This window comes from Pomacea canaliculata, linkage group LG7 (genome assembly GCF_003073045.1).
Source record: "Pomacea canaliculata isolate SZHN2017 linkage group LG7, ASM307304v1, whole genome shotgun sequence".
In the NCBI taxonomy this organism is placed as follows: Eukaryota; Metazoa; Mollusca; class Gastropoda; order Architaenioglossa; family Ampullariidae; genus Pomacea; species Pomacea canaliculata.
The window spans coordinates 20,821,677-20,841,434 of record NC_037596.1 but is presented as its reverse complement, the minus strand read 5'-3'; the positions used below and the strand labels follow the sequence as shown (position 1 = coordinate 20,841,434).

The 19,758-nt window shown below is 46.3% G+C and overlaps 1 protein-coding gene across 1 annotated transcript; it reads left to right on the top strand.

The window, feature by feature from the left end:
* The first annotated feature begins 914 nt into the window (after window positions 1–914).
* Window positions 915–18,844, top strand: LOC112567525 (hemicentin-2-like). Its single transcript, XM_025244219.1, has 33 exons — window positions 915–1,045; window positions 1,351–1,492; window positions 1,801–2,066; window positions 2,632–2,895; window positions 3,342–3,605; window positions 3,712–3,971; window positions 4,228–4,488; window positions 4,644–4,904; window positions 5,141–5,401; window positions 5,659–5,934; window positions 6,133–6,396; window positions 6,627–6,898; window positions 7,086–7,326; window positions 7,744–8,004; window positions 8,521–8,641; window positions 8,797–8,939; window positions 9,129–9,252; window positions 9,499–9,641; window positions 9,950–10,073; window positions 10,209–10,345; window positions 10,562–10,825; window positions 11,090–11,163; window positions 11,271–11,469; window positions 11,724–11,907; window positions 12,316–12,395; window positions 12,814–12,980; window positions 13,304–13,415; window positions 13,623–13,806; window positions 14,122–14,255; window positions 14,601–14,900; window positions 15,289–15,432; window positions 15,930–16,046; window positions 17,249–18,844. Exons 7-33 carry the CDS (start codon window positions 4,245–4,247, stop codon window positions 17,296–17,298), a joined length of 4,881 nt encoding a protein of 1,626 aa, XP_025100004.1. The 5' UTR covers window positions 915–1,045; window positions 1,351–1,492; window positions 1,801–2,066; window positions 2,632–2,895; window positions 3,342–3,605; window positions 3,712–3,971; window positions 4,228–4,244; the 3' UTR covers window positions 17,299–18,844.
* The last annotated feature ends 914 nt before the right edge of the window (window positions 18,845–19,758 follow it).

The window sequence follows — 19,758 nt, the reverse complement described above, 5'->3', positions numbered from 1 at the left end:
TATATGTGTGGTGTGTGGCAAGGGCCCCCAGCTGAGCCTCGGCTCCGCGGACAAAAGTAAAGCTGGCAACTACTTCTGTCGGGTGGAGAACACACAAGGCAAGAAAGAGTCGCCGGTCTCCATCACTGTCACAGGTAAGGGAACCAAACTAAAGCTAACCAGTTCTCTACACAGATGATGATGATGATGATGATTATGATGATGATTGATTGATTGATTTTGATGACTGATTGATGATTGATTGATGATTGATGTCCAGACCAGCTGGGCAACACAAGGTTGACTCCGGACACCTCACAGTACACCGTACCAACGGGTACCGCCCTGCCAGACATTGTGTGCCAGGCTGACTGCACCCCAGCTTGCACTTACACGTGGGCACGTGACGGACAGGCCTCGGGGTGGCCACCCAGACCCTCCGGTTGGGGAGCGTGACCCCCAGCATCAGCGGCAGGTACACGTGCACTGCAAGCAACGGCGCTGACAGCTCCAGCGTCTCCTTCACTCTTGACGTCCAGTGTGAGTTGTCATGTCACGTCCAGTGTGAGTTGTCATGTCACGTATCGTCATTTAAATGCCTTTCTGTTTAGGAGACAATGACAATTTTTCATGTTCCTGTTCGATATAATTTTCTTATCTTTATTTTTTATCTGAGTACTTTTTAGTTTTTTTTAAATTGTTTTTCTTTTTTTCAGCTTTCTCTTCCTGAAATTCTGCTTGTTTTCCTCCTTTATGTTCATTCTTATGTTCAGTCACTCTTATGGTAGCCAAAGTTTCCATTTGTTAATGAATTTGTTTCTGTTATCATTTGTTTGTGTCTTGATTTCGCTTTTATTTCTAATTTATTTTATTTCATCACATTTATTTCTAAAAAAAAAAATTGATGTACAAGAAAAACGAGTAATTGGTTGCAGACCCTCCAGCAGTTCCGGCCAGTGGAGATTTCATTTCCCCTGCAACAAAAAGTTACAGGGCAGAAGAGGGCGCAGTGGTCCTTCCAGACATCACGTGCTCCGCAAGCTGCAACCCCTCGTGCACAATCACGGTACTGGCTCCTGCACTTCGTCCTTCCCAGTAGTCGTCGTCGTCATTACCACAGATCAACCATTATCATTGATCATTTATAAATCATTCATCCTTTCATCAACATCAATTACCATCTATTATCATTACAGATCTTGGACGTTACAGAAAAGTTACAAAATATGGATGAAATTCAATATCATCGTCATTCTTGTGCTCCACCTCAACCTCATCATTATCACCATCGTTTTAGTCATCACCCCATCATTCGCATGACTGTCGTCTCCATCTTTCTCACATAATTATGTCATCTCGATGTGATTTCAGTGGACTAAGAACAACCTGAACTACAACTCAGGCCCGATCCTCTCCCTTGGCACGGCACAGCGTGACGACACCGGAAGTTACAAGTGCACGGCCAGTAACGGCCTCGGTAACGCCAGCGTCGTGGTTGACGTGCAAATTGAGTGTAAGATACTCACACACTGTGTTGACTGAGTGTGAAGATACTCACACATTGTGCTGAGTGTAAGATACTCACACATTGTGTTGACTGAGTGTAAGATACTTGCATATTGTCCAACTGATTCTTGTACTCTGGTATCATTCTGCTTTCTCTTGTGCCTCTGAACAGCAATCTCAGTCATTTCATGTTGTATCCATCACAGTTTTTCAGTTACAGTCTTTTCAATTGTTTTTTTTTTTCTTTCCCTATTCTTTTATTCCTGATTTGTCCATCATTTGTGTAACTGCCATGACCCTGTCCGTTGTTTGCAGACCGACCAAACAATGCCACCCTCACTCCCTCCTCCACACTTTATACGGTGGTGAGCGGTGCTGACGTCATACCGGAAGTGAAGTGCAGCGCAAACTGCAACCCGACCTGTCAGTTCCAGTGGTTCAAGGGCGGGGGTCCTGACCCCATTCAACAGGGGGCGTCGCTGACCCTGGGGGCAGCTGCGGTGGAGAAGGCCGCGACCTACAGGTGTCGCGCGTGGAATAGACTCGGGGAGGTCAACAAGGAGATCGCGTCAGCGTCCTCCGTGAGTTGCGTGTGCTGGCAGTGATAGTGGGATGATGGAGAGAGGACTGATGAAAAGAAGAAAAAATAGAGCAGATAGATATGTACATAATAATAGGTTGAGAGACTAATGGTCAGAAGCAGAAACATTAGGTAAAAATGGACGGAGGGTTGTGGCAGTTGGTGCTTTACGCCGAGCCAGCAGGTAAGACTATATCAAGGCCAAAACAGCCAGACCTGTAAAAGATGCCCCACACCGAGAAAAAACAGCGTGCTCGAGACGAGATTTGAACCCAGGACAGACAATCATCACTGGTGACAGGCACTTATTTGTGTGGAAGGAAAAAAAAACTTGTACAGGGAGGGGAAATGGGGGTTAGGAGAGACGGAAATATGTCAATGGAGACAAGAGAGAGAGAGAAAGGAGAAAGTGAGCGGGTTGTTTGTTGGGTTGGTGAATAATATCGTCGAATGTAAGTTTGAAGATAATCGGAAGTACACTCGCTGCGATTAATGTCGGGGCCTGCAAATCGCATTTTTGAAATGATGGACATGTTTGTCTTTGTGTATCTACCTGCCCACTACAGATGGTCCTCTCTCTGTCACCTTGGACCCCGCGCGAGACAGGGTGGCTGTACCCGCAGGAGAACTGCTGCCTACCATAACCTGCAGCGCCCTCTGCAACCCGGGGTGCAGCTACTCCTGGGTCAAGGACGATGCCTCGGAGCCGTTGACCAGGGGAAGGACGTTAACTCTGGATCGTGTTACACAGAGTAGTGCTGGCATCTACAAGTGTGTAGCCACCAACCCACACGGCATGGCCAACAAGAAGTTTGAACTTGCTGTACAGTGTAAGCTTCTTCCTTCCTCTCGTCTGCTTGGTTTGTTTAACATTTTCTTTGCTTTATATTACGTCATATTCATCCTTCTTGTCTTTCTGTCATTTTTTTGTTGCGATCTGTTTTTTTTTTTTCGGATTTCATTTCTTGAATGCTGGAACATTAACCAGTTTGTTTTATATTGTCTTATTTCATCTGTGTTTTTGATTTTTAAATTCGTTTCTTTGTTCCTTTAATTATTCTTTTATGTTATTTTAAACTTTTACCTTTTTATATATTTTTTAAAACATTTACCTGTTGTTCGTTACTCCTAAGGTTAATTTGTGATTATTTTAAAGGACAATGAACTTTGAATCGACGCGATCAAACTAAATATAACTATTTCTTATCAAAGACAAGAGCACGATCTGTGACGACACAAAGATGCTTCACTGGCAAACTTTACTGTTTTCCTCCAGTCGGCCCCAGCAGCACCATCACCCTCAGTCCTGCTAAGGATGTTCACGATGTGGCTGAAGGAGGCAACTTGACAGTAACCTGCAGTGCCACCTGTGACCCACCCTGCAGCTTCCGGTGGAGAAACAGCACCGGGCAGACGGTAGCAGGCGACGCAACTCTTCGCCTGACGACGTTGAGGACAGACAACTCTGGAAAGTACACGTGTGTTGCCGACAACAAGATTGGCACACCTGCAGAAAGGTCAATACAGGTCAACACGCTCGGTAAGCAGAGTTCACTCCCAGAAGGCACTACAACTCCTAATTAGGGACTTAATAATAAAATAATGATGATAATAGCATCAAAGAAACTGTTCATCTCGTGTTGCAGTCGGCCCCACCGGCAGGATTACCATTTCCCCGCCAGGTCCGACGGTGACCCTGAAGCAGGGACACTCTGTGGTCCTGTCCTGCTCTGCCGGGTGCTCGCCCTCCTGCACGTACCAGTGGACTAAAGGCGCTCAGGTTTTGTCGTCAGCCAATGGAATCTTGACACTCAATGACGTCAGCAGACAGCAAGATGGCGTGTACAGCTGCCAGGCGACAAACTCAGCGGAGAAGGAACTCAGAAAATAACTCTGGAAGTTCAGTGTAAGTCTGACCACAGCGACCCTACCACCACAGCAACACATCACCAGCAACCAAGAATGGACAGGATAGGAAATGGCGGCTTGAGCAAAGACAGGGAAATTTTTGGTGTCTTTTTTTTTTATTATTGATGTTATTAACTAGATTTTTTTTCTTTTAATTTTTTTGTTACTACTATTTTTTCTGGTCTGTTGCCTTTCAAATTTCGTAGCGATAACTATCGCCTTGCTTTTTTTCAATGACTTTTTCGCTGTCTCAGACGGACCTGGTGACAGCATGACCTTTAACCCCGACAAGACGTCACACACGGTGCAGGAAAACGCCAACTTGACCGTGACATGCGCGGCGGACTGTAAGCCAGCCTGTGACTTCCGGTGGACGAAACAAGGCGCCGCAGTGGCCCAGGGGGCTGTGCTGTCGTTGCCTGCCGTGCAGCGGGACCAGGCGGGGGACTACCGGTGTCTGGCGGACAACGTGGTGCATGCTCCGTCCTCAAGGGTCGTCACTCTTACCGTCTTATGTGAGTTCCTTCCCCTTGTCTCTCACAATTATTACCAAAGACAACAAATATAATCATTGGCACTAGGAAATGTTATCCCGATGTACATCCCGAGTGAAGACGACATCGTACTTTGAACTCTGACTACATGCTGAGCGTTGTTGTCCACGTTACAGATGGTCCCAGTGACGTCACGCTGTTCCCGGATGTGACAGAACTGTTCCCGGCACGTGGAAGTAACGTGTCAGTGAAGTGCTCTGCCACCTGCAATCCCTCCTGCACCTACACCTGGTACAAAGGGGCGCGAGTCGTCCCCTCTACGAGCGGCGTCCTGATGTTATCCTCCCTGTCAACCCAGGACAGCGGACAGTACGAGTGCAAGGCCGCCAATAGCATCGACCCCTCCTCCTCCAGATTCGTCAACATCTTAGTCAAAGGTCAGCACTTGTCTATGACATAGTTCATTAGGTCACCGCAGTCATCATGGCACTTTTCAGTGAAATATAAGCTTATAAATATATAAATAAACACCACGTGTTGTAAAGTAGGAAGCTGTGGTTTCTAGAATGCTGCTTCACTATCCGGGAAGGCAATGTTTTGTTTTATTTCAGAACATTTTGTAGAATTTTCAGTTATTGCTCACACCCACATCCTCCCGACATTTTGCTTCCAGCCGGGCCTGGTACCAGCATCCGGTTTAACCCTCCCGAGGATTCGGTCATCGTAGTAGAGGGAAGACAACTGGTAGTGGACTGCATCGCGGAGTGCTCTCCCGCCTGCACCTATGTGTGGAAGAAGGGGACTCGCCAGGTGGCACAGGGTCCGACATTGCGGTTCTCGGCCATCACTCGGGAGGATGCAGGTGGCTACTCCTGCTTCGCGTCCAATGACGCCGACAACCAGGCCTCGAAACCGCTTCAGGTGGATGTCCAGTGTGAGTCCCACCCGAGTTCATTACCCCGCTTGTCATTCAGCATCCACTCATTGTTCGTCTTTACCATCTACTTTTATTCATTTTGGTCTCTTTCATTCAGTTGTACCCATCTGTGTCTCGTGAGATTTTATCGACTTTGTGTGTAGCATTCACTTTTATTTACCAAATATTGTAATACTGTATTTAGTGACAAAGGGTTCTCTCATTGCTCAGTTTGTCACACACACTCTAAAAACTTATTCCTGTTCTTGGTGTAGACGGGCCCGGGAGGTCGGTGCTGCTGTTTCCACCCGGCACCAACTCCACTTACTACCGGTTCCAGGAAGGGTCGCCGTACAACATCAAGTGCTCAGCCGACTGCCACCCGCCGTGCACGTACCGCTGGTTCTACGGGTCGCGACTTGAACCTCAGTACACCAGCGGCGTGCTCTTCTCCGACTCCGCCACCCTCAATGCCACGGGCTCCTACTCCTGCCAGGCCACCAACGGCGTGGGTACAGGGAGCTCCTATGTCGTCTACATCGACATCCACAGTAAGTCGTAGTGCCAGTTGCTGCTGTGACACCGCTGTGAAAACAAGTATGATGATGATGATGATGAAGGCATGAATATATTATAATAACAGATGGTAATCAATGATAATGAATGTTAATTGGAGACTGATAATTTATAATTAATGAGAAATTAGTATTGATGATTATGTGATGATGATGATGATGATCTATTCACAGCTGGGCCCGGAAGCAATCTCACCTTCAGACCGGAAGGAAATCGGCAGGTAGTGCGGGAGGGCGGGGACTTGCTGGTCACGTGCTCTGCCGACTGCTCGCCGCCCTGTAGTTACAGGTGGAAGTTCGGCACGGAGGAGCTGACGACAGCAGGGGGTCACCTGGACCTGCCCGTGATCTCCCGCAACCAATCAGGACTCTACACGTGCATCGCTCAAAACGGAAACGGAAACCAAGGCACGCGACAGCTCAGCGTGGACGTGCAGTGTATGTACCTCCTTCCTTCACCTGCTCCATCGCTTGGGTGTGTGTTACAGAGTGTGCGGCCCTCACTCCTTCCTTGGTCCACCCTTTGGCTTGTGTGGGTGTAAGTTACAGGCTGTATGGACACAGACGATGTTCTCGGCCTGGTTTCGTGATTGTGTATACACGAGAATGTCGGGTCTTAGAGAATGTGGGTCAGGGTGTGTAAGATTTGAAATTCTTTCCTCTTACAGACGGTCCAGGCTCAACCATTTCGCTCTTCCCGTCCAACACCACGCAGACCCTCAACGAAGGAGCCTCGATGTCCATCAAGTGTTCCGCCGACTGCAGTCCCAAGTGCGTCTACGTGTGGTCACGTGGGTCCGCCGTCAAACAGAACGTGTCGTCGACAGATGGCGTGCTGACCCTGGTGACCGTGGGGCCGGAAGATGCCGGAAATTACCGATGTACGGCTCGGAACAGCATCGGACTTGAGGCCACATCGAGGTCACTGTTGTGGTTCAAAGTGAGTTCAGCGTCTTTGTGTTGATCGTTCTATCTGTTCATTGCAGATTTTTGGATCTTAGTCTTGATATGTTTGTGGTTAACCATTTTCACACTAAATTCTTGTGAAAGAATATGCGACTCACTTGCGTGCGCGTGTGTGTGTGTTTGTATGTTACCCTCTAGCTGGACCAGGGAACACCGTTAAGATAGAGCCTAGTCTCGCTGTGTACGAGATCAGCGAGGGCACGGACCTACAGATGAAGTGTTCGGCCACGTGCTCCCCCCGCTGTACGTACACGTGGTATTTCGACTTCGAGCGCGTGAAGGCTCGGGACGGCATTCTTCTCAAACCGAACGTGTCGAGGGCCGACAGCGGGCCGTACATCTGCTACGCGGCCAATGACGTCGGCATCCAGGGGTCCAATCAAATCAAAGTTGACGTCGTTTGTGAGTAGACTTCATTCTCTTCTGGGTCTCAGCGTCTTTCAAAGTGTGAGGAACTACTGCTCCGAATAAGTCCAGAGTGGGTGGGAAGGACACGGCTATTTAAAAACGTACACACTGACCAACACAAAATGAGAAACGTTTTCTCCGAGAACAATCACGTGCTTAACAAAATGTTTGGAATGATATTTACTCAACGCTCAAAATATTCTCCTGCTGCAAACTTAAGTTCACGTCTCAGTCTTTGGATCATTGGAGGCAAATCTTTGATTTCATTTACTTCCATAGAACCACTGGCCAGATCTTTCATCAGCAATACCAATAGCTAGAAAAAAAATTACCCATAATTTGACTAAGATATTTTGGTTACATCTGCATGGTTCAAGATTTTGTCATCAGTTACACAAATTTACCCAACAGATGGACCCGGGGACAGTATTCAGCTCGATCCAGAGAACGCTCTGCAAATAGAGGCAGGAAACCCCTTCTCCCTGCGCTGTTCTGCCGACTGTCGCCCTCCCTGTTCCTACGTTTGGAGTCTAGGAGGTCAGATCAAGCCTTCAGAGGGAGGAAAGCTAAATATCGGAAAAGCCAGCGAAGCGGATGCTGGGAACTACACTTGTCGCGCTTCTAACAAATTGGGGGCGACCTCGTCAAAGCCTTTGACTGTGGAAGTCAACTGTAAGTAGTAAGCCAGTAATGTGGTGATCGTATTTATAGAAATCGGCAAATTGACCCCATGAATAAAGTTATTCCAGTTTGGAAAGGGAACCAGCTAGTTAAGTTACTCCGACAGGCAGACTAACACGGTTCAGGAGCCACTGAGGACATGAAATTACTAACCCGATTGGCATATTGGGAATTCCTGGTAAAAGCGTGTCATAGGACGATCAACTTACAACGTTCCACTGCTACTCCATTAGAAGGTTTTGTCAAATTTCGTGAGCGCTTCTGTCAAACTTAATTAGTTTTGATCTCTGCTTCATTTACCCTAAGGTGGAAGAGTTTTAGAAGTAGGCCTGTCTCGAGTCCATGAACTTAGGATTTGAGCCAATATCTCCGGCTACCCGATCTACCCAGCTTGGTAGGGTAGAGTAAGAGTCTGGGTAAAAGTTCTTCATGAATATGATCCCAGAGAACTGAGCACTAATATATGCTCTAAAAATATTTTGCTTCTTCACTCTACTTCGTTTCCAGACGGTCCAGGAAGCAGCATCGCCCTTCACCCCGCGCCTGACCCCGCCCTCGTTATCAGTGAAGGAAATGACCTGACAGTCACGTGTTCCGCCCGCTGCCGTCCTGCGTGCAGTTACTCTTGGTACGTCATGTTTCTTGGCCGATTTTCGATCTGCACAGAAGTAAATAAACAAGTTTTCAGAACAGGAACTTTAGGGCTGTGTGCAATACATTCAGGGTGACACGAGGATGAGAGAATTTGGTGGATACAGAGATTTTCTCACTGTGACTGTCCAGGTACGAGGGCACCAAGCGTGTGACATCAGGAGACGGCGTTCTATTCATACCCGGGTTCAACCGCACCCACCCACGCTACTACACCTGTGTTGCTGACAACGGTGGCAGCAAGGCCACAGCTGTACTTCAGGTAGAGGTGAACTGTAAGTACTGTGGATAGAGATGAACAAGTAATGCGGGCAGAGGTGAGGTGTAGGTGTAGGTGACAGTTTCGGTGATAAAACAACCAACAGATTCTTTTAGTATTTTTTTAAAAAAATAATCATCTTGCTTCTGTGTCCAAGCTGTCCAGACGCAGTATCTTACCTGTTGACATGTACTTTATGTGGCAGACGGCCCGGGTGATAAAGCAAACCTTTTTCCAAACTCCTCGACTATAACGGCTCCAGTGGGGGAGTCGCTGTCTGTACAGTGTTCAGCGGACTGCAGTCCCCCCTGCCACTACACCTGGACCAGGTGGGTGCTGACCTCATTATACAATATTGTAATCAACATTCTACCCTCATCCTGCTTACTGACGCAATCAAAAAAGAGTGGCAGACTTGCTAATGTCATCAGAGTCGTGGCAGACCTACTAGAGTATGTAATATCTACCTAGGGCTCTCTGTCCACGTGCTGAGATAATATATGTAATGTATATATAATGTACTTATTACAGTCTGTGTGTTGACTTGAAGCTCAGTGTACCCGTGATGTTATCAGGGGTGGGGTGCACATCCAGACTGACAGTCTCGGGGTGCTGCTGCTGAGGAACCTACAACCCGAGGCGAGAGGCGCCTACGTGTGTTCGGCGTCCAACACGATCGGCAAGGCCGCCACGGCCAGCGTGGACATCCAGCTGCTGTGTAAGGACCACCTGCTCTTGTCCTCCTGTGACATTTTGTACCATGTCTTTCTTCCTTTTACTCTTCTCTCTCTTTCTTGACAGTACATCTTTCTACAATGTCTTTCTTGATGTCATGTGGTGTTTTACTGAATGTTAACTCCTGTCTATGTTTTTTTCTACACAGTATATTTCTATGTAGTGGGTTTATCTTAGTTATCTTCATTTCTATGCCAGCTATGGACTTTTTGAATCAGCGTAACATATTTTATGATTAAAAACAATAATTCACTTTCCCAAGTGTTGTGTCTACTTGATTCGCCATTACAGCGGGTCCTGGGGCGTCCATCCGCTTCACTCCCTCCGGTCTCACCAGGCGGGTGGCAGAAGGAGAAACCTTCAATGTTACCTGTGATGGCGACTGCTTGCCGGCCTGTCACTTCTCCTGGCTCAGGTATAAAGAAACTGTCGACGACAAAATGATGATACTAGTAGTACTGACGACGAAATGTTTTAAGCTTTATTGATGTTGTTGTTGACGAAGACGATTACGATTTCGATGATGATTGATGGTGGTGATGATGTGCAGAGATGGCAATGTGGTGTCGAAAGAGGGGCTGCTGCAGCTGAGGACAGTAAAGAGGGCCGACAAGGGAGTTTATCAGTGCAACGCCGTGAACTCTCTGGGGGTCAACGTTACTCAACATCTGTCACTTGATGTCACGTGTGAGTGTAGCGCGCGACAGACAGACAGACAGACAGACAGACAGACAGACAGACAGACAGACAGACAGACAGTGGATGTGTGTATGATGTAAACTTACACAAGATGCCTAACATGTGAAGCTGAGTACCTATAGACGAGCAGACGATCTCTATCGCATACCCTGACCATGCGTTCGCGAGGTAGAACTCCATGAACTGACTTCCTTCGTCTTTCAGACGGTCCTTCTGGAAGTGTGGAGCTGTTTCCACCCGAGAGGTCGCGCGAGCTGACGCAGGGCGAGACCCTGAGTGTCAAGTGCTCGGCGACGTGCAGTCCTCCGTGCTCTGTGCAGTGGACCAAGGAGGACAAGGTGCTGAGCGGCAAGGAGGGTGTGCTGCTCCTCTCCAACATCCAGTCCGACGACAGCGGCGTCTACACCTGCACCGCCGGCAACGGCGTCGGCACCGACAACGCCGTCAACCTCACTGTCCACGTCAACTGTACGTGCACTCTCCTGACGTCATAACCGTTACAAATCTTTCCCCCCTTCTCTCTCCACTCCACTCGCTATCTTCTTTTGTCATTCTCTCCATTCTCTCTCTCCATATCTCTACACAGACGTGTATCTGTCTGTTTGAATGACTACATCCCTGTCTACATACGAACGTCGTTGTCCATACTCTCCCTCTCCTCTTTGTTCTCACCTTCTCCTCCGCCTTCCCAGTGTACACTATGTACGAGCCTGAGTTGTTTTTTTCCTGCAGTTGGCCCAGAGAACTCAGTGATGTTCCAGCCGTCAGATCTTTTTCCATCCATCGTTGAAGGACAGACTTTTCAGGTGAGCTTTCTCTTCTTTTTGACATCAGTTGTGACTGTGGGGAGAAGACAGCGAGAGAGAGAAAGTGGAAGACAAAGCATCAAACACTTCTAACATTTTCTCTACAGGTGCGTTGCTCGGCCCACTGCCTGCCCGCCTGCTCCTACACCTGGCACTATGGCGGCGACGGCAGCAGCAAGGTGGTGTCACGTGACGGGCTGCTGACCCTGCCGGCGGTCACGCGGCAGGATGCTGGCACCTACACGTGTCACGCGGACAACGGCGTCGGGCGGCGCGTGACTCAGGACCTGCAGCTGGCCGTCAGGTGTAAGAATCACCCACACTCCTCTCGCTCAACCACAGGCTTAATCGCAGACATTTTCCCCAAAACTGACTGAAAGGCGAAGAGTGGAATAGAGAGACATTGAAGTGTGAACACGTGTGAACATGAGTGCATGTGAAAGTGTATGCAATATGCAATTGTTTCACTGACGTTGCCACATAATCATACAGACCGCTTTACAGCGAAATGAACAACAGGAAAATCCCATCAAAATGATATTCACACATCGACATTACAGTTCCTCCCAACCTGCCGACCTTTGACCCTGCCAGCACGTCCTACACCATCAGAGAGAGAATCGACAGCGTGTCGGACATCCGCTGCTACGTCGACTGCAACCCGCGCTGTAACATCACGTGGCTAAAGGACGGCCAATCGCTGAATATTTCCGGTAACGTCCTCGCCCTGACCACTCCCGACAGGTTGGTACTGGAACTGTGCTTTGACCATCCGGTGACGTGGCTAGGATTTAAACAGAATTACAGTTGACCAACAGTCAGTGACGTACATTATCGTTCATCCAATGGCCTTCATTTACTTTTGTGAGCAAGTGACTGGCTGGTTATCCGGCATTAATTTAGCCACGTGACCTAGCATCATTAGTTTTATTTTTTACGATAGCCACACAATAATCAGCCCAGGGTGTAGGATATCGAGGTCAGGGCTAAATCTGTCCAGCAACTTTCATTAACCCACAATTTTCAGTAAGCCAGTAATTATCTTCAATTTCTTTGCCACTGGCCATAGTCACGTGTTCAGACTGAGGGTATTAGAAAGGCAAGGCAAGACTGTCGTGTTATGTGTGCGCGTGTTTTGCTGTGTGCTGACAGACAGGCGGATGGCGTGTACACGTGCAGGGCCACCAACGACCTCGGCGAACGCGAGAAAAACGTTACCATCAACGTCAACTGTGAGTCAAGGCCCAGTACTGCCGTCACTTTAATCTTGATAGCCTCAGTTCTCCTCCCTGTCTCCTTAGTTTGATGCTAACCAAAAATTTGTTTGTTTGTTTGTTTTTAACGCCGTGCCATGCAGCAGACATAAACTGTAGACTTTATGAATGCACAGGGGAAGTGACGTCATAGGGTGGTACATTAAGAGAAGAATAACCGCTTTTCATGCAGTTTAGTGTTTTTTAAAAACATGTTTGCTGCCAGGGGTTTTATTCTATATTTATTTGGTGGGGATGGGATGAGGTCTGTTTGTGTCCGCCAGTTCAGTCTTGTCAGCTTATTCTAGTACAAAGCCTTCCAGAGCTGTCTGCAACTCGGCTTTTTACCTGAGTGTTGTCTCTGAGTGTTACCTGAGTGTTCTCTCGCGTGTTTCAGACGCGCCGTCCATCACGTACTTCACCATCAACGAGAGGCGCGCCTCCTCCGTCGCGCTCGAGAATGACCCCGTGACCCTGAACTGCCGCGTGAGCAGCATGCCACCCTCCACCATCCAGATCTACAACGGCTCCACCCTCATTTCAGCCATGACCAGCACGTTACAGGTGTTCACACTAAATCCTACTGCTAGGTGTCTGTGTTCAGTCGATATTCCTTCCTTCGGTCAGTTGGTTATTCACGGATCAATGACCCGAGATATTAGAGGTCACCAGACAGGTAAAGGTGAACACCAAATACTGTCGCACAGACATACATTGCTCATTGACATAGACATACATTGCTCATACTCTCCATCCAGGTCAAGAGCATGATGCGTGTTCACAAGAAGGAACACTAGACAGCCAATCAAAATCGTCATCGATACCACTGTCACTGTCACATCAACATCCTTTTCTGATGACATACTGATGAGCTGCTATTTTTACAGGCAAAATATTCTTGGCAAAATGCCAAGTGCCTGGACTCTGGAATGTACACGTGTAGAGCCGACAACGGGGTGGGACCTCTAGTTTCCGTTATGGCGGAACTCCGGGTACATTGTAAGTATCCCTGTGCGTTAATTCGTAGATGGGTAGATGTGCGTGTACGTATACATGAGCGTGTGCGCGTGCGCGAAGAGGTGATTCGCATAAAAATTTGTCCATGAAAAAGCTTGTCATGCAGACAGATGCCATACAGTTTGTTACATCAACATGTATAACCACATTGTTAGGACGATTGTACGTATCTACTCCTCGTGCCCCCAGGTGTACCACGGCTCGACCCCCGTGTGTTCAAACTGCCCTTCGTGGCCGCCAACTTGGGTGACACGGCCGTCATCCACATACCCGTCATCGGGGAGCCCACCCCGTCCTTCCAGTGGTACCGGGTGCACGGTGGGGTACCCGGTGAGCCGTTAGCAGCCAAAGACCAGCGTGGCCAGAGCGACAAGTAAGCTCAACCATGGCTGCTGCTTTCTCGTCTCCGTTGTCAGATTAGTTTTGCCTCTTAGTCTACATATTCCGACTTCTATTGTCTCTCCCTCAGCTCGTCTGCTTTCTTAGCGATGTTGTGCATCAGCATTAACGTTTCTTTGTTTACGTTTTTTTAAAGCAGTATTTTGTTTGTGTTGCTAGCAGTGTTACTATCTTGTATTATATCAGTATTACTATGGTGCTGCGGGTGTGTGATAAGGGAGAAGTCGGGCAAATAGACAGGTAGAGAGACAGGTAGACAGGAGGGTGACCGTCATCTCTTCTCCGACAGGTTCTTCGTGTCGACCCCCAGCAGCTCCACGCTGACGATCCAGAACGTTCAGGTGGCCGACTACGGAGACTACCTGGTTACCATGGGCAACACCATCGGGACGAGCAACTACACGTTTTCGGTTGTACCTAAAAGTAAAGTCTTGGGTTCACCTTTTATTTTACATTAATTTATTTCTTCTTCCTATTTCAGTTGTCTTCTGTCCGTTCCCTTTCTTTCTTCATATTTTGTCATTTACTCCCCCTCATCATCATCTTCTTCACCATCCTTGTTCTTTTTCTCCACCCTTCTTCTTTCTTCAGATGCTGCTGTTTCTTTAGTTGTGAGATGTTAGAACATAGGGCACAGCTGCTTGCTGTGGATAATTTCCATAGCTGATGAATTCTTCTCCGTATAAAAGTTCTATTCGATACTTTTAAAACCATCTTCTCAACAAAGATGATCATGATGATGATGATGATGATCGCTTAATCTGCAAGGTGCTCCTTACCGCGCCAGTCACCTGACGGCTCGCCCAATCGACGCTCACGCCGTGGAGGTCACGTGGTCCCCGGGCTTCAATGGCGGGGCGCGACAGCAGTTCAGCCTGGAGTACCTCAAGGACGGCACGAATGGGTGGCGGGCCCTGGCGCTGGACCCGACCATCGACGACATGACGACTTCCTTGAGCGTCAACGTCTCGGATTTGAACCCCGCCACCGCCTACACCTTCCGCATCCGATCGCGCAACACATACGGCTACAGTGACTACTCCAACACTGCCCGTGTGGTCACCGATGGTGAGTTGTGGGCGTGGTCACTGATAATTTGTGGGTGTGGTCACCGATGGCGAGTTGTGGGCGTGGTTACGACCTGTGGGCGTGGTCACTGACAGCGAGTTGTGGGCGTGGTCCCTGATGGCGAGTTGGAGGACCAGCTTTCTACACTCAGTCACGATTTGCTTTCATGTGTATAAGATGCTGTTCTCCAACAGCTTTCTTTGTCCTCGTCTTCATCATTGTCTCCGCCTTTTCCTCCTTCCTCTCTCATTCGCCAGCTATCTTGACACGCACTCAGTGATAAGTTCTTAGACTGTATTTGCCGTAACACAGCCAAAGCAGTTTTTACTTGATTAACTGAAAAATGCTTACTCTTCTGTATTCGTTTATTATTGTTTTACTTTGTCAGCGGCTCCGGACGGTCTGGTTGCCCCTGGCAACGTCAACACCCTGCCCGTGTTGTTAGGAGTTGGCCTGGCGGTCGGTTTTCTAGTAGGAGCTGGTATTACAGCCATCGTAGTGGTCTCTCGATGTCGACCTCGTGCGAGAAAAGGTTAGTTGCAAGCGAAGGTCAAGTGCATCAACATCATCACCATCATGCAATCATCATCATGATCATCATCCAATCAATCTCATCAAATTTTTTTGTTGCAGGGAAAATGGTATGATCGTCTTCTCTTCCGCTAGTGTCATAAAATGATTTTCTTAAAACGTGAATGTCTGAACCTAGCTTTATTTTCTATTCCTTCGCTTCGAAACACAAATCCTACGATGCAAATTTGCACAAAAACGAATTGCGCTCACAACATCAACACTTTGTAACTTTCATCAAACAGTTTTCTCGCTTCTGAAACTTTGTTTTGACTCTTAAAGCTTCCGAAATGGTGTAAACTCTCCTTAAGGCCTTCTCATGTTGTTGAATTGGTACACAGCGGGCAGTTAAAACAGATATTGTCACGTTTTGAGATTGGTTCCGCGGTAGGCCCTTGATGTGAATACTCTTCTTTCCTTAATGGTAGAAATGACATTTGCACAACTTTTATTTTGTAGACGAAAGCCCCATCGACGACGCTCGCAGCGACACGACATACGACACGCTGTACCTGCGGGACGCGCTGTGGGCGCAGCACCACATCAAGCTGCGCTCCAACACCGGAAGTACGAGAAGTAAGTTCCTTGGGTCCTGTCGGCCTCGACACAGTACGAGAAGTTCCTGGGAGTAGAGAGGGGGATCTTTGTTGGGTGCAACACCAGTTCCTACGGTCTTTGTCGGCATCAACACCAACAGGACAAGAAGTCTTTGTAGGTCCCTGGTGGCACCAGCATCAGCAGTCTTAGAAGCAGGTTCAGCCAGCTCTGCCACCCGGAGTATTGCATGTTCCAAGGGGAGGTGTGAGTAGAGGGTCGCCGCAGATGTTTATTGCTGATGGTGCCCTTGTCCTGTTGTTGTCACTTGCTGTTGGTGTCTGGGAGGCGTGCTGAGACAGCAGTGGTGGTGCACTGTACTGTCAGATCCTTTATGTTGCCACTGTCCTTGATGCTCCACAGATATGTGAAGCGGTCGGTTTCCAGGATGTTCTCTCTTGAAGCTGGACTGGGAGTTCCTGCTTCTTATCACCAGTCATCAGTCTGTTGACTTTTAGGCCAGTCTTCTCCACTTCCTCTAAGCCTACTCATTTATGGCAAAATTGATAGCTTTTATTACGTTTTATGTCAGTCTATATTTATCTAAGACCTGTTTGAGTTCTTTCTTGTTTGTTTTCATTACACTTCAACAGCATATAGGTGCTGAGCCTGTCACAATGTGTGCATGTAGGCGGTATTTTAATCTAGTTAGATATTCTCCATTAAGCCTCATTCTAGCTAGTTTGGGGCTTATTTGATTTGAAGAAAAGCAAGGGTATTACAAGGCTAGTCATTTAAGTCTCCTAGTTCCTTTGCCTTCACTTATTTTTATTGCTGGCTTTATGGCTTTTCTTCTCTCTGCCGGTGAAATAACAATGTAACAATTAGATTGGTGATTTTAGGACCAGTATTTTGCTTTACTGCTGCTCGAGGTAGTTTATCAGCCTTTTTATTCCCTTTAATTTCAATATGGAAGGGAACCCATCTTAGCAAAGATGATTTAAAAGAAAATTTCATTAGAATTAATCACATAATAATGCAAATGACCAGATATGTCACATCAAAAGTTTACAACACGTACTACTTGATAAACATGCATTAAGATTAGTCTGTTGGGGACATTTTTGTTTGCAAGGGACATAGCTCTGTAAGATGCTTTCACCCTAGTTAGCAATATATGTTGAGGACCAGGATTTTTAAAAGCTTTCTTAAAGCTGTGTTTACTGTTATCTCTTTCTCGGCAGGTCGGTTCGATGACATCTATGACTACAAACAGCCAGAGAACAAAATTTAGTGGTGGAAGACAACTACAGTATGTTCTTTGCCCCAAACCTTTCCCCCATTTCTTGTGTTAGACCTTACCTTCTGTAAAACTATAGTGACACGAGACAACCGTTAAAACATAATTTCGTTTGAACTTGTGTAGGAATTTATCAAAATATGCATTGCCACAAAACTGCAAATATTTAATTCAGAAAAATATGAAAATAGAAAATTCTGATCAAATCAAAATGACAGAGCATACAATTACACAATTACAAGTGCTAATACTCCTACTAGGTCAAGCATTACTGTTGGTCTTCATTGCCAGAAAAAAGAGCAGTGCAGCTATTTTTGTGTGAGAATGTTTTTGTTTGTTTTTTTTTTTTTACCAGACAATAGCAAATTTTATTTACTTTCATAATTCAGTTAATACAAAGCTTGAAACTAACATTCTTTTCCATTGTTCCGCTGCCTTGTTTTGTATGCCAGGTTTTTATGGGTCGTTTGACTATCCAGTTTATATTTTCTGATCTCTAGCCAAAAGTGTGTTTTTCAGTCATGAAAATTTCTGATTTTAGTAATCCAAACAAGTATCAGAATGTTGTGTTGATGTTCAATGCTTTAATCAGGGCCTCACAATCTTTTGTACAACCAGTGAAACCTCAGATAGGTCATTGTAGTCGCCTTTTTTTCCTACTAGTTTCTGCGTCTGCATGAAGTCTGTGTGCAGTGTTAGTACCAGAGTCTGTGTGGAGTATGAGTGTGAGAGAGTGTATCTAGAATGAGCTCATGCCATGACCCAGAATTCCATGCATGTACATCCACATAATTACATCATATTCTGTTGTGATCGATGTCGTTTTTAATTAAAATGACACTGTAACAAAATACTGGATTTAGCTGTGTAGGTTGGGAAGGAGGCGAGACAATCTCTACTGGTCTCTTTCTCGCTTTGTGAAAAGTATGTACACTCGCACTTGCATGCATCCATACACGGTACATGCCAGCTTCTGCTTACACACCAAACACCATAGGAACACTGAACTTTGTTACAAGGTATTTAATATAACACATGTAATTATGACATTGCATTTAATACAGAAAAGGCAATGGCATATCAACACCACAAAGGCGTTGATCTATACAGCACAGTCATCAATGTGTTCACCACAGGCAGAAATGGATTTTACGCAGTACAGGCTGCATAAATAAATACAGAATGTATTCACGAAATACAGGTAGACATATATTTTACATGATCGGCTGGCGTCTTAATCTTGTATAGTCATATATACAAGTATTTTATACAGCATGAGAACTGATCTATTAATCCAACTTAGGCATGGAAGCATTTTCAACAGAGACATTGAAAAAATCAATCAATCACAATGGCAAAGTTCCATGTCAAAAATCAGGTGAATCTACAATTATCACTTTATCCACACTTATCACGATAAATAATCATATCAACTCTGGGGACAATATCTCAAAATTCGCACCACCTAGGTACAGGTCATCATTTATAATAATGCAAAATTTTGTAAAGAACATACTCACACTCCTAAGGAGCATGCTCTTAGCACTGGAGAACGTGATACAACCAACATACAAGGGACAGAAAAACAAACAAATGTGTGTCTGTGTGTGCTAACACTATTATAACACACCGTCTGCGTGATTTAAAATGTCGGAAATAATAACAATAACAATGGGTATCTGTTATGTGCAGCACCACAACCAAAGATAGATTGCACTTGCAAGCAGGATGAACAAAGTATGCATGTAAACAGAAAAAAAAAGGAAAGACCCAACACTTTCAGTACAGCAAAGTGCATACATTTGATCTGACTTTATTTTCACCAGGACAGCAGAAAGGTAAAATGTCTGACACACTACTGCCACAGATTTACAGGTTGTTAGATACAATCTTTTGTCTTCAATTAAAATTAATGTAATATGTTTCGTTTCCATTAAACCTTATACATCGAGTTCCAAGTTATGCCTCGCTTCAATTTTACAGGGTGGTGTGAATTAGTGTTGTACACTGAACCAGCAACTAAGGCTATATCATGGCAAAGCAGCCAGCCCTGTAAGCACATGCCACATGCTGAGAAAGATAGTGGGTGAGGAGAATGAGATACAGCTACACATGGACATGCCATACCTATAAAGCCTTTATCAGTTTGAAACTAGTTGTAGGCCTGAGTACACAAAGAGGTGAAGAGTTTTATAAAAGTATCATGCAGTAAACATCTTAAATATTGTTGGCTTCTGTTTCTTTTGCTGGCATAAAACAACTGCACGTAATTCAAACGTGGGTATTTAGAAAAGGTCAAAGATGTGATCCAGCCTGGCAAGGTAAGAAATACATTGCCTCTCTACTACAATGTGCCACTCTGAGAATCTCAGCCAATCTTGGTTCTGTAACCTATTTGTATACATGCAACCAGATGACCTGACTGTGAAGCAAGCCCATGTTAACAATGTACAG